This window comes from Astatotilapia calliptera, chromosome 7 (assembly GCF_964374335.1).
Source record: "Astatotilapia calliptera chromosome 7, fAstCal68.1, whole genome shotgun sequence".
Lineage (NCBI taxonomy): Eukaryota > Metazoa > Chordata > Actinopteri > Cichliformes > Cichlidae > Astatotilapia > Astatotilapia calliptera.
Window position 1 is genome coordinate 5130290 of NC_137428.1, and position 15037 is coordinate 5145326.

Sequence of the window (15037 nt, forward strand, 5' to 3'; positions counted from 1 at the left end):
CAAAATTTGACAATGCTTTTTTCTTTTCAGCTGAAGGGTGTGATGCATCGTTTGGGTGCTGTGATAAGTGTTTGCAGGAAGTTATCCCCTATTTCTTTAAGAACATCTGGTATAAATTGTATTTTAGAACTACCACTTCTTCTTTTGTCCTTCACTTGTCCAGTTTCTTCAAAATCTTTGAGAACAGACTGCACACCATGTTGAGCTATACCAAGTTTTCAGCTTGTAGCTCTTTGGGAATCACCTCGTTGGTGCAAAAGTAAAATTTTATGCGTGTCAGACTGTTATCTTGAAATGTTTTTCATAGAGTCAACTAAACAAATGTCACCAAACGATATGGTTTGTGACGAATGACAAAGTGTCTAAACATACTATTTCAAATTAGTTCTGTGCTAAATAATCTCCCATGTCATTATTCTATCCACAGTTTACTAGGGATGGGTACCGGTGTCCGACATAAACGGTAGTAACCAGACCGAAAAGCAGCGCACATTTCGGTGCTTTCTTTTCCTGAGATGTCATACACTTTGGATTCTAGCCAATCATTTTACCTTTGCAATCGTAGTAGGCGGGTCCAGGTACGTACGTTCTTTTAGAGCAAAGCTACAGATTAAAAACGCCCAAGGCGAAGCGGTCAAAAGTCTGGCTGTACTTCACAGCAAAAGATGCAAACTCAGCAGCCTGCAACAAGTGCTTTAAGGTGATACTGTGATACTGTCAAAGGAGGTAACTCCTCGAATCTGATGAAACACCTGGCGACGTATAGCATTTTGTTAAAAGCCGAGAAATGCACCGTATTTGATAGCTTGCTGCGAGACCTCACACCGTGCACATCTACTGCGGGTGTGGTGTCTGTAATCGGACGCAGAGTTAGCAACATCCCCCAAAAACCGGAGGAGTACAGTCCTAGCCCTGCCAGTGTAGCAGAAATGATGATGATGGCAGCAGCCGTTCTTCTCTGAGTGAGTCGCTTAATGTTGTTCGTGTGTAATTTACGTTGAGTAGGCTAACCACGTTATTACATTAATGCATGTAAGGTGAACTAGCAAACATCATCATAGCTACATGCGGCTGTCTTCTTGTTTGATGGCAGATACTCCCTTCATCCTGGCCAAAAAGGCTAAAATGACCAAAGAAAAAGTGGAAAACAGCTAAAAATGAGAGGTTTTTGGACAAAGTTTGTTTTTGTTTTTTTTGTTTTTTTTCTCCCATTGATTAAGCACTGCTTCCAGCCAAGAGTGATGCCATAAATCCCCTCTAGCTGCAGAAAAGGCTAACATTGTTATCTTTTTACAAAAAAACCAGCTAAACATGAGAGGTTTTTGGACCAATTGTGTGTTCTCCATTCTTTAAGCACCGGTTTGAGCACCGTTTAAGCACTGGCACCGTTTCAAAAGTACCGGTTTGGTACTGGTATCGGATAAAACCTAAATGATACCCATCCCTACAGTTTACATACTTTATGTAATTTAATAGGCTGTTATTTTTATTTATATAGTGCACCAGAACAAAAAAAAATGTTTTTATTAAAAAAAAATGGTCTGAACCAGTTTCAAACTGCTCTGGCTTTGACTCAAAAGACTGTGTATTGTGACGTGCTGACCGCTGTGTCAGAATTAGAGAGAATTATCAGCTAACACTACAGCTCTGAGCAGCTTTTGTGTCTTTAATCTTTAATGCTTGTTTTAGATTGACAGCCCATTTGGTGTGTTCACTCGTCAGCCTCTGGCAGACAGCCAAAGGCTATAGAAGCTGCACAGCCAGATGTTTCTCCAAGTAGTAGGTGGAGACCAAAACAAAGCTAAAAGAAGAGTAAATGACATTCATTTACATTTGGCGGTCTACTAGAACAATGACTTCAAAGGTGTCAGGCTGCTAGGTGTATATTACGGCTGTGCAATTAATAGAAATGTTTATTCGGTTACAATCATGGCTTCCAGAAATTAAAAAAATGACATAAGCAGAACAAAACAATCACTGTGCAGGCTTCCTTTTCACAGGAGGGGTCTCTTTTCGTTTTGTACTGCAAATCCAGCACACCCAAACTGACTTCCTAACAAGTTTTGGCAACAAGAGGAAGCACTTTAGTTTAGGAGTTAAGCGAGGATCAACAAATACAATTTCAACAAGCACACCAAAATTTTACATTACACTGATCTTAATATTGACCAAGATGATCGAGCTCATTGTCTTTACCATCAAAAAAAATATAGGGGTCAGGGAATCTTCAGCAGGGTGTCAAGAGAAACGAGAGTTGCATGTAAAATTCTTCTGGTAGTCATGTGACACACAACTCACATGATGTGTGATTTCTGCTATTTGAAAATGCGCTCCCAAGACCAGACTGCAGGAAATAGAAGCATAAACATAGGTATTTGAGTGCTTTCATGAAATATGGCATAAAATCACAATTTGGTTATAAAGAGGATCTAAAAATCATCATGGTGTAGATGGACACCACTAAAATAGTGTCCTCTGGTGCTGATAAGCTAACAAGGAATAAACACCTGTGGAGGAAAACCTAAAGCAGAGTTATTTTAACAAAGAAGTCCATGGTACTTGCAGTATTGGGAATCTAAATGGCTTTTAATTTGCAGCACGTCAAAACACGCAGATTTTGTGTCCAAGCGCTCATTGAAATTAAACTTCATTCACGTTTCAAACTAAGCGCCTAAAGGTGCTTCGAAGTTGCTCGACGCGCAGCAGCACTTGTAGTTTTCTTTTATTTTCGAATTTAATTAAGTTTGAAAACCGCACTTATTTAAAGACTAACTGGTGCCGTCTGATGTGGGAAACAGGTGGTTGAAAAGTTTTTGTATTTATAAGAATGCTTATCACACCTACAGTTCCACAAAAGGTAGGTCTGCTAAAGGTTAGGTGTGCAGACACGCTTTCCTAAAACCTACGCACTTTTCAGCAAGCCTGAACACCCACTAAACTCCAGATAAAAGAGCCTGAACGCACACTGTAGGTAAATGAGAGCTGAGTCAGTGAAACCAACTGACAGGAAATTAGTCTACAGCAATCATATTTGCCAGCTGCAATAGTCTTCAGTGACTCCTGGTTAGACTTCGTAAAACCTTAAAAACATAATTTGTGTAGATGGGGTTATGGTGTGGGCTGAGAATGTGTTGTTTACTGGCTCATTATGTGGCTCCACAGAGCTTCATTGAGATGCATTCAGAGCCTAAAAGTGCACTGACGTTGAACTGTTCAATCTTTAGAAAAAATGGAAAAAGAATGGATTGCTGGCCACAGAGCCCTTGGGATACGGAAACTTCAAGTTGGGAATGGCTAAATGCAGTGTTTAATGGTTTGGAATGAACGCCGGGTGAATACTGACGAGCAGTGATTGTAGGAACTGATCAATGAGTGACACATTTCCACTAAAGTCAGAATGAGGCCTGTTTTTAAGCTCTCCGTTGTGCCAAATAAAAGCTTAGGCGTCTTTGTGAATGTGGTATCGGGATTTTCTGGTAACACAGAAATAATTATCACTTCGAAACCTCTGGTGGAAACCAGCCTTTTGGATCTGATATCAACATAAAAAGCATTTGCAGTCACCCTCGGGTGCACACAGGAAGATGTGCCGGATGCATCTACAGTCCAGACTGAGAGGTCTTTTTCTAGGAATGTGTCAGCTGCCTGTCACTGTTTGCCAGTTTGACGGCAGTGAGCTGTGTTGTTTGTGGCTCTGCCGCTGCAGCAGTGAGCCAGAATGAGGCTCGAGTTTCCAGACTCTTTCTGCCATGTACACATTACACAAACCTCCAAAATGTTCAGACAATTAGCACGGGAGCCCCACATTCCTGACCTCCGCTCGCATGTTTTTATGTAGGGCAAAGGTCAAAACTGGTGGGTCCGGCTTGCATGATTCGTGCTGCTCCACATGTTCCACCACACTTTATGTAAGTTTTATCATCTGCACTACAGGGGAGGATGTCCAACTGCATCAATTAGTCAATCAATGAGTAGTTAAATGATCATTTGGGCAATTTTTAAACAAAAATGCAGCACATTTAATGGCTTCCGGTTCTTCAAACATATGGATTTGATGCTTTTCTTTGAACTCTAATGGTTTTGTGTTTTAGACTTACTTTTTAGACAAAATAAGACATCTGATGTAAAACACAAAGTAATTATAACAGAACTATTCTCAATGACAGGAACTTATAGTTGAAGTGGCAATAGCAACCATGGCATTTATTTAACTGTACAAAGTATGCCATCCATCCATTTTTCCACTTATCCAGATTAGGCGGCCTTTCCCAGCCATCATAGGACAGGTAACCAGACTATCACAGGACTCTTGGGCTGTTCTTCTTGGAAAAATCTTGTTTGGTTACTTAGTAACCCCAGCATCCATGATGGAGAAGCTGATGGGACATCCACACAACACCTTAACATGAACTCAGTATACGCTTTCGGACACTCTTTTTGGATCACACTAAATATTTTGTCATTTTTTAGCATTCTAAGTGTCAGAATTGAGGATTATCCAGGGTGTACTCATGAGCGGCATCTTCACAGTCAGATCCATCCCTCACTTGCCACACCTGGTTTCAAAACACCAAGCTGGCAACAGTGCAAACATTCAGCTTGTGGCTTCAAAACATGACTTGACAAACCTGTGGGTGGTGTCACAGTGGCTACATCCACTTTTTATAGTTTTTTTCAGACACTCTTTTTCTACTCTTGGATCTGTGACATCATAGACAGCAGATATGCCTGGTATGGTCTTATGCTGCTGTAGCCCAAGGCTCAATGTGATATGGGTTCAGAGATGCCCTTCGGCATACCTTGATTGTAATGTGGTTATCTCAGTTACTATCTTCCCATTCTCCTCCAATGCCTGACATCAAAAAGATATTTTCACCCAGAGAACTGGCACTCGCTGGATATTTTTCTCTTTTTTTGACCATTCTCTGTAAACCTCAGAGATGCTTGTGGTGGGAAAGCTCAGGAGATCAGCAGTTTCTAAAACTTTCAGATCGGCCTGTCTGACACCAACAACCATGCCACATTCAACGTCTTTTAAAGCAATTCTTCTTCCCCATTCTGATGCTCAGTTTGTCTTGGCCATGTCTGCATGCCTAAATGCATTGAGTCGGTGCCATGCAATATGTGTGCTGTTGATCTGTTGAACGAGTGTTCCTAATAAAGCTCTAGACTACTTGTTTGTTTCTGAGTTTTTGGAAATTCTACTTTGCTTGCATTATTCAAGTCTAAGTGGATCGCAGTGAATTGGACTCCACTGTCACTGAAAATATTAAAGCTTTGTAAAGTAGAATTTATGGAAGAATTTACATTAAATCCTAAGCATCCTGCTCTTTCTTGCACTGTAGTAACACAGGCTGCGTGTGAGTACGAGTTGAGGCCATTTGCTGCACGAGGTTGAATTCACCCTCCAAGGCCACACAGGTAGGGAGGTCTCGATAAGCACACTGAAGTTGCCTGACCTTTTAATGCATGACATACATAATCCAGATATGACACGCTGCTGATTAATCCCCCTCCCCTCAGCAGCTGACTGGAAGACACAACATCCCGTATGTCCAAATGATTAGTTGAAGCTTGCTGCAGCAGCCCTTTCTATCTTATTGGGTTAGCCTTCTGCTCGGTGGAAGGAGACACGAGATGAGCCTTTTGTGAGTAATTGAATGGAATAAAAAAAAAAAAAAAAAAACCAGACACAAAGGGCATTGATAAAACGGGGACAGCCTTGATGAGGAACGGTTCTTTTCTTTTCAGCCGACGGTGCGTTTACTGTCCTCACGGGGTGCGATCTGCCACGGAGCATGAGTCTGCACTGCCTGAAATAGGCCACCGCCACTTTCTCAGCTCTGAACTCTGTTGCCTTTGATACCAATCTGAGGATAAGTCTCTGGTTTCCAGCTGCCAAGGGAATTATAAATGACCTTAAAATGAAATTAGGAAGACATGTTTGTATTAGCACTGACAGAGCGACATTGTAAGACATGTTTGAGGCCCCTCACCCTTCCAAGACCCCCAGAGTGACACTAAATTACTACGCATAGGGCAGACATGGTTTCTATCTCTTTGTAGTCGTTTTGCATTTATTTGTGTTTAATTTGTGTCCCTGTTTCTAGATGTTCTGTTTAGCATCCTTTTGAGTCTCACCAAGTGTTTTGGGTGCATTTGGATTGTATTATTTTGAGTCTTTGCAGGTGTTCTGAGTTTATTTGCAGCTCTTTGAATCTCTTTATAGTTGTTTCAAGTCACTTTGTAGCGATTTGTTTCTTTTTGCAATTGATCAGAGTTTGTAGTTGTTCAGTCTTTGTTTCTTTGTTGTTGTTTAGTGTATTTGTTTTGCATTAATTTGCTTTAAAGTCTATTCTCTTGGCTGTGCAACAACCTGAACCTCTTGGTAACCACTTTTGATTGCAACTACTGATTTGTGTTTTTTGATATACATACATGTAAGTCCCAACTTGGTCCCATTCAATTGTGAACTGGTAGCAGACTGACTAAGTCTTAACATCTCTTTATTGCAAAGCCCCTTAGAAGATAATGTGGTTGCGAGTGATCACAGACATGTCTCCGTCTTCAGAGCAGCCATTTGAGCAGCAATAGGCTCCCAAGTGACACACGGCCACAGTAACTTTGGTCATGCTGCAGCGTGACTGTGGCATTAGGACATAAGAGAGCAGCATTTGGTCTGAATACTGAATGCTGAGCTTCTAACCATAAGCTCTGGTGTGTCTGGTCTCATTGCCCTGCCATTGTGGTTTTCATGCAATTACATCTGCTTTGACAGGCGTTCAATTTTTAGAAAGGTTGGACTTTTTTTTTCTCATGTGTGACTGACTTGCATAGCCTAATGCTCCACTACACCAGAAAGCATCCTGCTTGTCCTCTGTAAGAACCTACTACAGCTAAACCAGCATCACTCTGTGCCCCGCTGCAGCAATGACAGGTAGACATTTGTAATCTTTAGTAGTCGCAAACAATGGTGAATGTGATTATTTTTGTCCATAATCTGCTTTATCCTTGGTAGAAAGTTGACACAGATAAAAATACACTTTCATGCCATACACTGAATGCACTGACCTTTGGGTATGCCAAATAAATTGGAAAACCATTTATAGATAAAATGCCTTAATGGAATGTATTTTGGGATAATCCAGTGTGTTAAATATCCTGCGAATCACGTGATGGATAACACTGCTTTAAAAGAAAAATGCTGTAAATCCAGCATTAGCATAAATGATTGCTGTGTACTGACAGCATTGCCTCCAATAGCTAAAGGCAACCTTAAATGTTAAAGCAGTACCTATCATCACTGTGGAAATGGCAAATTGAAATCAAAGACTCAAATGTTTAAAATAAACACTAAAGTATTCTGATTCTGATTCTGATTAATTCAAATGATTTATGATATAAAATATTTTTCTACTATAACATTTATTATGAGTTTGACTCTTTCATTGGCAAGAATGTGAGTAGGACATCAGCACTTTTGGGACTTTGTTGATATTACATTTTGGAACTCGCTCATCATGACTCTGTTTTTTTTTTTTTATATTTTACTTGGGGCGATTTGTTGGTCCTGACTTTGGGTATTTTGAGCCTGACTTGGAGTTTTTGGACTAAATTCGCGATGTGATTTGGGCTTTATAGTTCCCCAAGGACTAAACCTGTGACCTGTTGGTCTTGACTTCACTTTATTTAACTTTTGGTTTGATCATAGGTTTGAATGGCTCTTTGAACTGTTGGTTTTAACTGTTACTTGACGTGGCACTCTTTCGTATTAGCTGAAGTTTTGGCACTTTTGTAGTGGGAGTTGACTTGGAGCTTACTGGTTCTTAGCTTGATTTTTAAACTTGGATTGTACTCTGAATATACAACTTGACTTCATACTGTTGAGTTTTTGATGCTTTGAAAGAATACTTGCTCTTGACTTGTTTTTTGACTCTGGACTTGACCGTAGATTTAGCTACAATCTTGTTGGTATTGACTTGTTCTTTTAACCCTTTGTACATAACCATCAGCAACTAGTTAAAAAATAGAATTATTCATACATGTTAGTGTAACTGCAGCTGTGTGTTCTGGAGACATGACTGCACGAGAACATCGTACACAGAAACACGCGTGTGCGCACACTCTTTGTTGGATCTGCTTTCTGACACATTGTTCTCATTATGTTTCTGGCAGAAACGCTCGAGGGAAGAAATTGAGAGAGAGAGGGTGAAAAACTAGAGGTGGGACTGTGAAAGATGTGTGGAAAGAAGAATAAGATTGAGAAAGACTGAGGAAAACAGGACAGACAGAAAGGCAACTTAGCAGCGGAGTTTAGAGAGTAAGAGTGAGTGAGACAAAAGCGAGTGTGGAGAGGTTTGCTGGCCAAAACACAGGGGAATTTCTGGGCAGTTTGGGGGGAAAATCCAGAGGCTGGGGTCTGACTGAGTGACTTGCTGCTCTGTAAGCTATTATTTCAGCCATACCATGAGATGATTACTTCTGTGTGTGTGTGTGTGTGTGTGTGTGTGTGTGTGTGTGTGTGTGTGTGTGGTAAAGAAGAGTAGTTCTCTGGTAGCTTTGTACCACAACTATTGCCACAACCAAATATGTGTCGAGTCAGACTCTTTCTCTTCTACATGTTATTTTTTCCCGTGCATCCTCTTTCCTTTCAGGCAGTGAGGTATGAAGAGAGGCAGATGAGCCAGACTCACGGGGATGTTGGTCGGCATCTCCGGGGAATTTCCTTCACACACGTTAGTGTAGAAACATACAGACGCACCGATACATGAACAGAGGCGAGAGTCCTCTGTGCATAGGCCTAATTAAAAGCAGAAGTGGAGCTGAGCGACAGGTCTACAGAACTAATGAGTTCATCCAACAGCACCGAAGCAGAGGCAGACAGCACTGAATCTGCCTGCCACGATAGAAAAGGAAGACAGTGTTTTATCACAAAGTTGCAGACTGTGAAGAGGAAGAGTGATTATTTCTGGCAGAAAAACGGAAGGAGGGGAAAATCTTTTTAACCAATCTATAACAGATACTTGGAAAACCCACCTGTCTCCGCCAAGAGTTTGTACTAGGTGGTCTTGACTTGGAACGTTGATTTAGGAGTTGCTGGTCTTTAATTGGTCTTGGCCATGGACTCTATATAAGGGGTGGAGGTAGCCAGGCTGACATCACCCATCGGTTAGTGAAGTCACAGAAGGTTCGAGCTGAGTGTTTTTGCAGTCACCATCTTAATATTTTGTAACTGGACTTGCAGAGGTGGTTCACGCGCGCATATTGCAGTGACCTGTTAAAAACACCATAATTTACAACACAACATTATCAGGACTTGTAATGCACGAGCTTCCACATACACAGTGTGCTGCAGAAAGCTCTCAAAAGATCTCTGAATCTGCTGTCATGCCTCATGTTCAGCTGTATAGTGGATTGCATAATTAGTAGTTCAGAGAAATATGTATCTGCCAGTAGGCTACAGCCAAGAGTAACAATGTGGTGACATCGCAGCAGCTGGAAACTGCACAAGAGGTAAAGCTTGTTTGTGGCATCTCAGCTTTAAAGAGAGACAACAACCAGCGATGATGGCTACATCAAAGAGTGCAGCCACTGCAAGGCCTTTCATTTCGGCCAAAAACACACACACACACAAGGAAAACTGAATAGAAGCAGATGTACAGTGGCCCACAGTGCCAATGTATTACACAACAGAGCATTCACAAGCTTCACTGCAGCCGGACAACAACTTAACTACACACAATGGAGATGGAGATCAGCATTTCAGGTCTATTCCATCGTCATCTATTCGTCCCTTAATATTTGCATGTTTTTCTTTTTAATTTCAAAAGTGCATGGAGATTAGAGCTGCAACCATTAGTCAAAACAGAATTAAACCACAACTATTTTGGGAATTTGCTGCTTAACTGAATATCTCCGGCTTTGGGAGAGATGGTTGGTCAAAACCAGCATTTTAAGGATGTTGGATTGGGTTCTGGAAAAATATGTGGGGCTTAATGTCTCTTTTTTTGGATTAAACAAAAGTACAGATTAATTAAGACAAATTATTATTATTATCTATATAGTGGTTTGTTGCAGCTGAAACATAAGTATGGCTGGACTTTTCAACCTTGTTATTATATCTGTTAGTTCATAAGAGAATTATAATAGTTCTATCTCAGTTGCATTGCTATAATTTTGATCCTTTTTTCTGTCTGAGAGTGTATCAGATACTCTCAAGTTTATTCCAATATAAAAAATTGTTAAATTCCTGAAAACATTGGTCATCCTATCCCATCCTACCCTGTCCTGTTACGGCCAATGATCCATGCCCAACACAAGAAGTCTGTCAGAGTGGACTATCTTCAAGTATGACTTTTGGCCCCTGATTTAGTTTTGGATTTTTGGTCATTTGAGAAATTTTAGTCTCTTTTCAGCTTCGGTGTAATTTAGGTCTTCTAAACATTTTGGCCGTAGCTGTTGCCATCTTTGTGTGAGGTTCCTGTGGGTAGAGAGTTCGGGTTTCAGGGTGTGTGCCAGCTATTACAAACCCAGCGGTCCGCCAGGCCTCTGCTTACGCACCATCAGCAACATCATTCGTTGCTGAATGGGAATGCCACATACATATACAGATGTAATATTTATATGGCATATGTCACTAAGTTCTTCAGTCGTTACCCCAGGAATCCACCGGGCACAGCTGCTCTATGCACTGCGTGGCTTAAATTAAAGGTCTATATTTCATGGAAGTTTTATCAAGCTGCAGGGACAGGCTAGGAGAACAGGAGGGCAGACACACCAATGAGAATCTGGTCAGATTTTTAAAATGGAGACCTCAAGCAGATTACACACTGTGGATCTAAAATGATTCTGATGGGGTTTTTTGTTGTTGTCGTTTTGTTTTTAAGCTGTGCTTAAGACAGAACAATGCACTGGGCTTCAGCTATCCTAATGTTATGCATTAGCATTTATTTAGTCTTTTTCTAATCTTACCAGACACTCAAAGGGCTTTAGACTACAAGCCTCATATCATACTGACTGTATAATACACTGATTTTTACCAAGGATGTCAGTAATTGTTGTTGTTTGTTGTTCATGAAAACAAATAAAAACTCAAAAAAATAATTAATAAGGGAAAATGTATCTGATTTGCAGAAGCTGGCCATCAGACACCTTAAATCCACTGAAAAGATCAATATTTAGAAGTTCAAGAAAAGGAAAAATGTGTACAGATCTATTACGTGAACCTTGCTGGTTCTCATGCATAAAGAAGATAAAGATGAACCCTTTAACACAGAGCTGACATCATTGTGAAACACTCTGATATTGCAAAGGAAACATTTGCTTTCATGTCCCCCATTTTCTTTGTTTGTTTAAAGAGCCAAGAGCAAGATTTTTTTATTACTGACAGGGAAAATGGTCTCTACTGGTCCACAGTACCTTAAACAAATATTGATAAATGAAATGAACTGATCTGAAGGACACTTGAGATGCTCTGGTCTCGACTTGTTCTGGTCTCGTCTGGTCAACGTGTAGCCTGCAGTTCAGGTAGGCTGAGTTGACATGACTGACTCGGACAGTTGAAGATATTCTGCCTGTTCAGGATGAAAAGCTCTTTGGTGACTTTGCAAGTTCCATTGGCAGGAAGAAGCAGCACCATTTAATTGATGAGATGGGACTTTGGCTTATAAGATTTTCCTCCTCCCGTCACAGAGATCGATGGAGCTGGACGTGAATATTTGCTGTTTGTTGATTAGGTAGTGTCCACCGGTTCATTCTCTGTTGATTATCTGAGCCTGATTCATGGTGGCTGCAGTCTAAACAGAGATCCAGCACCTCCAGCTCTTCTGGGCTGAGACATGATCTCTCTGGTATGTCCTGGAGCCTTTTCTCTATTGGATATGCCTGAAACGCTTCACCTGGGACGATTCCAGGAGACATCGGGGTTAGATGATCAAACCTTCTGCACTGGCTCTGTTTGATGTGGATGAGAAGAGGCTACCAAATGACTGCGGTAGCAGCACCCAAAAAAAAAGCCAATTTCCACAGCTTGCATGCTTTCTGTCGCTGTCTACAGTTCAAGAAAGAAAGCTGCTGTTAGGAAACAGAGACGTTCACACAGACAATCACAGCCCGGTGATCCACAGTGAGATGGTCACATGCAGAGATATAAACATGCAGAACCACAAAGAGACCAGGGTCTGCTGACGGAAAATATCTTGGCTGAACATCTCTGCACCAAATCTGATTATTAGTGTGAGAGTGGGGCTTTGCAGCAGAGACATGCATTTCTCTAGAACTCTCACACATAAACACTGGCATTCAGGAATGCTTTCACACTCTCCTACTTAGTCCAAACCACTTAGGTTTGCAGAAATGGCCCCAGACCGTGTTGGTGTGGGTGGTGTGGTTAGGATGGCTGGTCTTTGCTCTTGCCTTAGCATTACTCCCCACTCCACCCTTCCCTCTGACTCATACGTGTAATGTACACAGTCACCGTGCAGCATGCTTTGCACCTACATATCAGTCAATCTGTATCTCACTGAGTGATTCAGGGTCACACACAGGCACTCTAGTGGTTTTCCACCTTCAAGCTTCCGGTACCCCACCACTCTGAAACATGCAGTTTCACTGACACTGTAAGATCATATCTGTGTTGTCATTTTATTTATTTATGTATTTATTTAGTTTGCAATAGCAGTGAGAGAAGCTGGACATTTTAGCCAGACGTCGAGAACAACTGAAACGACAACTTTAATGATTATTTATACACAGCTTTAGCTTTTTCTTGAATATTTTAAGTACTTATTCATTACTTTTAACTTTTTCATAATGCATCCATAAATTTCAGTCATGTATTGCTTTTTAATCTGCAGTCAAACTGTATAACTTATTATTTAAGGTCTTTTGTGTTTATTCTTCAACATTTAAATGCTTTTATTTGAATTTCAGCTGCCACATCCATTTTTTAGCCAGCTTATTTAAATATCTGTCATGCAGTTTTTGCTGCTCGTTTTCTCTTTCAGTTTCTTTTAAATTTTAATTTTTAACAACCCATATCTTTAAGCCCATCAACAGTTTATACTTTTAGATAACCAAGTCAGCTGATTACTCTTTACATTTCCTAAAAATCTGACTCATTTATAAAGCTTAAATCTTTGGATGCCTTTCTTAGATGATTGCTAAATAGGTTTACCAGCTTCTCACTGTCAGTGTGTACTGTTCAAGTATTAAAGCTGTCATGAATATTTATTCATACCTCAGTTCATAATTTTGAGCCATTGGATTCACATTCTCTTGAACCATTGTAGGTCTCTCTTGCGCATGCATACCTTCACAATCCTAATATCCTGGTCTACATTCAAGAATGACCTCACCTCCCGAGAGCCTCGTCTCAGGTTTCATGCAGAGCAGACCGACTCATTGTCCAACATACACTCCAGACTCTCTCTTTTAGCTCCCATACTCACTTATTTTGCACACAAATGGACTACGAGAGCATGCACAGGACTGAACACGGAGCAAATGTAGTGTTCATTCGCACAGGAGGATAAAACGGATGAAGAAGAATAAGTGAAGGCAAGGTGGGGGTGAGAAGGCGGCAAAAGTCCAAATTTGGAAAGTGAATCCATCACATCGGAGCAAAAGTGATTTTTATTACAAACAGCTGACCTCGAAGCCGTACGGCCGAGTCAGGTCCTGTTTTTCTAAGATAATTTCACGCAGGAGACCACTTTAAAGAATAAAGACGGCCTCTGGGTTCTCGGCCAAAATATGATGTTATTATGTTCAAAACATCAGGTTGGATATCAGGTTGGATAAATACAGGATCAAACCTGAGGCTGAAAGAAGTGCTCTCCACGCGTGTTTTCAGAAGCAGGTTAAAAGCTGACTTCTTTCAGAAAACATCCCAGAGATTCCTTATGGTTTGGGTTAAAGATGGCCACTCCAAATATCGCAACCAAGCATCTGTCTTATTTTAGCTTATTTTACATTCAGCTTCTCAAAAACAGCAACATGATTGGTTTATTCGATGATGAAAAAGAAGGGGTAAATGTCCATCTCATATATTTGATTTTCTCTTGATTAATGGTGCCACAGTTTGCACTAAGATCAAGATGAAATAAATAAAATATAAGTAAATAAAACTTAAAGCATAATTAAATCTACCTTAGATAACATAAAAATATAAATATGCTGAAATAATGTAATAAAAGGGTAAAAAAAAAATATAACAACTACGCAAAATAAAAACAACCTCATTGGTTGATGTGCTTCTTCTATTGTTACTCCACAGTGAAGTACATCCGTGAGGTTTCTCCACTGTTCAAGAAGCCATCCCTGGTGGCTGACCTGCCGTGGGACGGCGTCCGCCCACAGTCACCCAGCTACAGCGGCAGCGATGACTCAGGGTCGCCCAAACACAGCAGCAGCTCCTCCTCATCCAAAGACAGAAAGGTCATCAGTCTGAAGATGTGCTTCATCTGCAGAAACCTCACCATGCCAGACCTGGAGAACAGGTGTGTGTGTGTGTGAGGGAAATACCTGTGTATGTGGGAGGTTGGGTGTGGTTGGGTGTGTAATCGTTTTCAGTGCCTAACCTCTGTTCATTAGATTGGAATGTTTGTTTTATAAAGAGATAAAAAGCACGACAGACACACTCCTGTGTCTTTGTGAATATTTAAGTGGGCCTGCAATGCTTTTCCTTAGTTTTTGTCATATATTTAGCGAAAGGATTCACCACTGTTCAGATATATATCAACAGCGGCGAATGCTTTCACCAAACATGGCCAAAGTTTCAAATAAGGAGACCTGTGTATATACAGAATGCTCCCAACACTGGCCAACAAGTTCTGTTTTTCTTTGTTGTGCTCCTGGGCCTGGTTAATGTCAAACAGAGGGCATTTCCTTTAGATGGTTATAGAAGGAGCTCAGCTCTCAGCACAGCGGCCTCCATCCACCTGCTCCGTGCGTCTCCGAATGCTTTCTACTCTGTTTGCAAATAGAAGGAAAGTGAAAAGTGAAGAAAAGTTCTAACTATGGATTTGCTGCAGTTTTG

General features: G+C 40.8%; 1 protein-coding gene across 1 annotated transcript in view; it reads left to right on the forward strand.

Annotated features, from left to right (window-relative positions):
- The window catches only part of sntb2 (syntrophin, beta 2), a 30950-nt gene that overhangs the window by 2703 nt on the left and 13210 nt on the right, over positions 1-15037 (forward strand). Inside the window, exon 2 of the mRNA XM_026172630.2 lies at positions 14276-14498. Coding sequence (XP_026028415.2) covers positions 14276-14498 — 223 coding nt within the window. The remainder of the gene's footprint in view (positions 1-14275; positions 14499-15037) is intronic.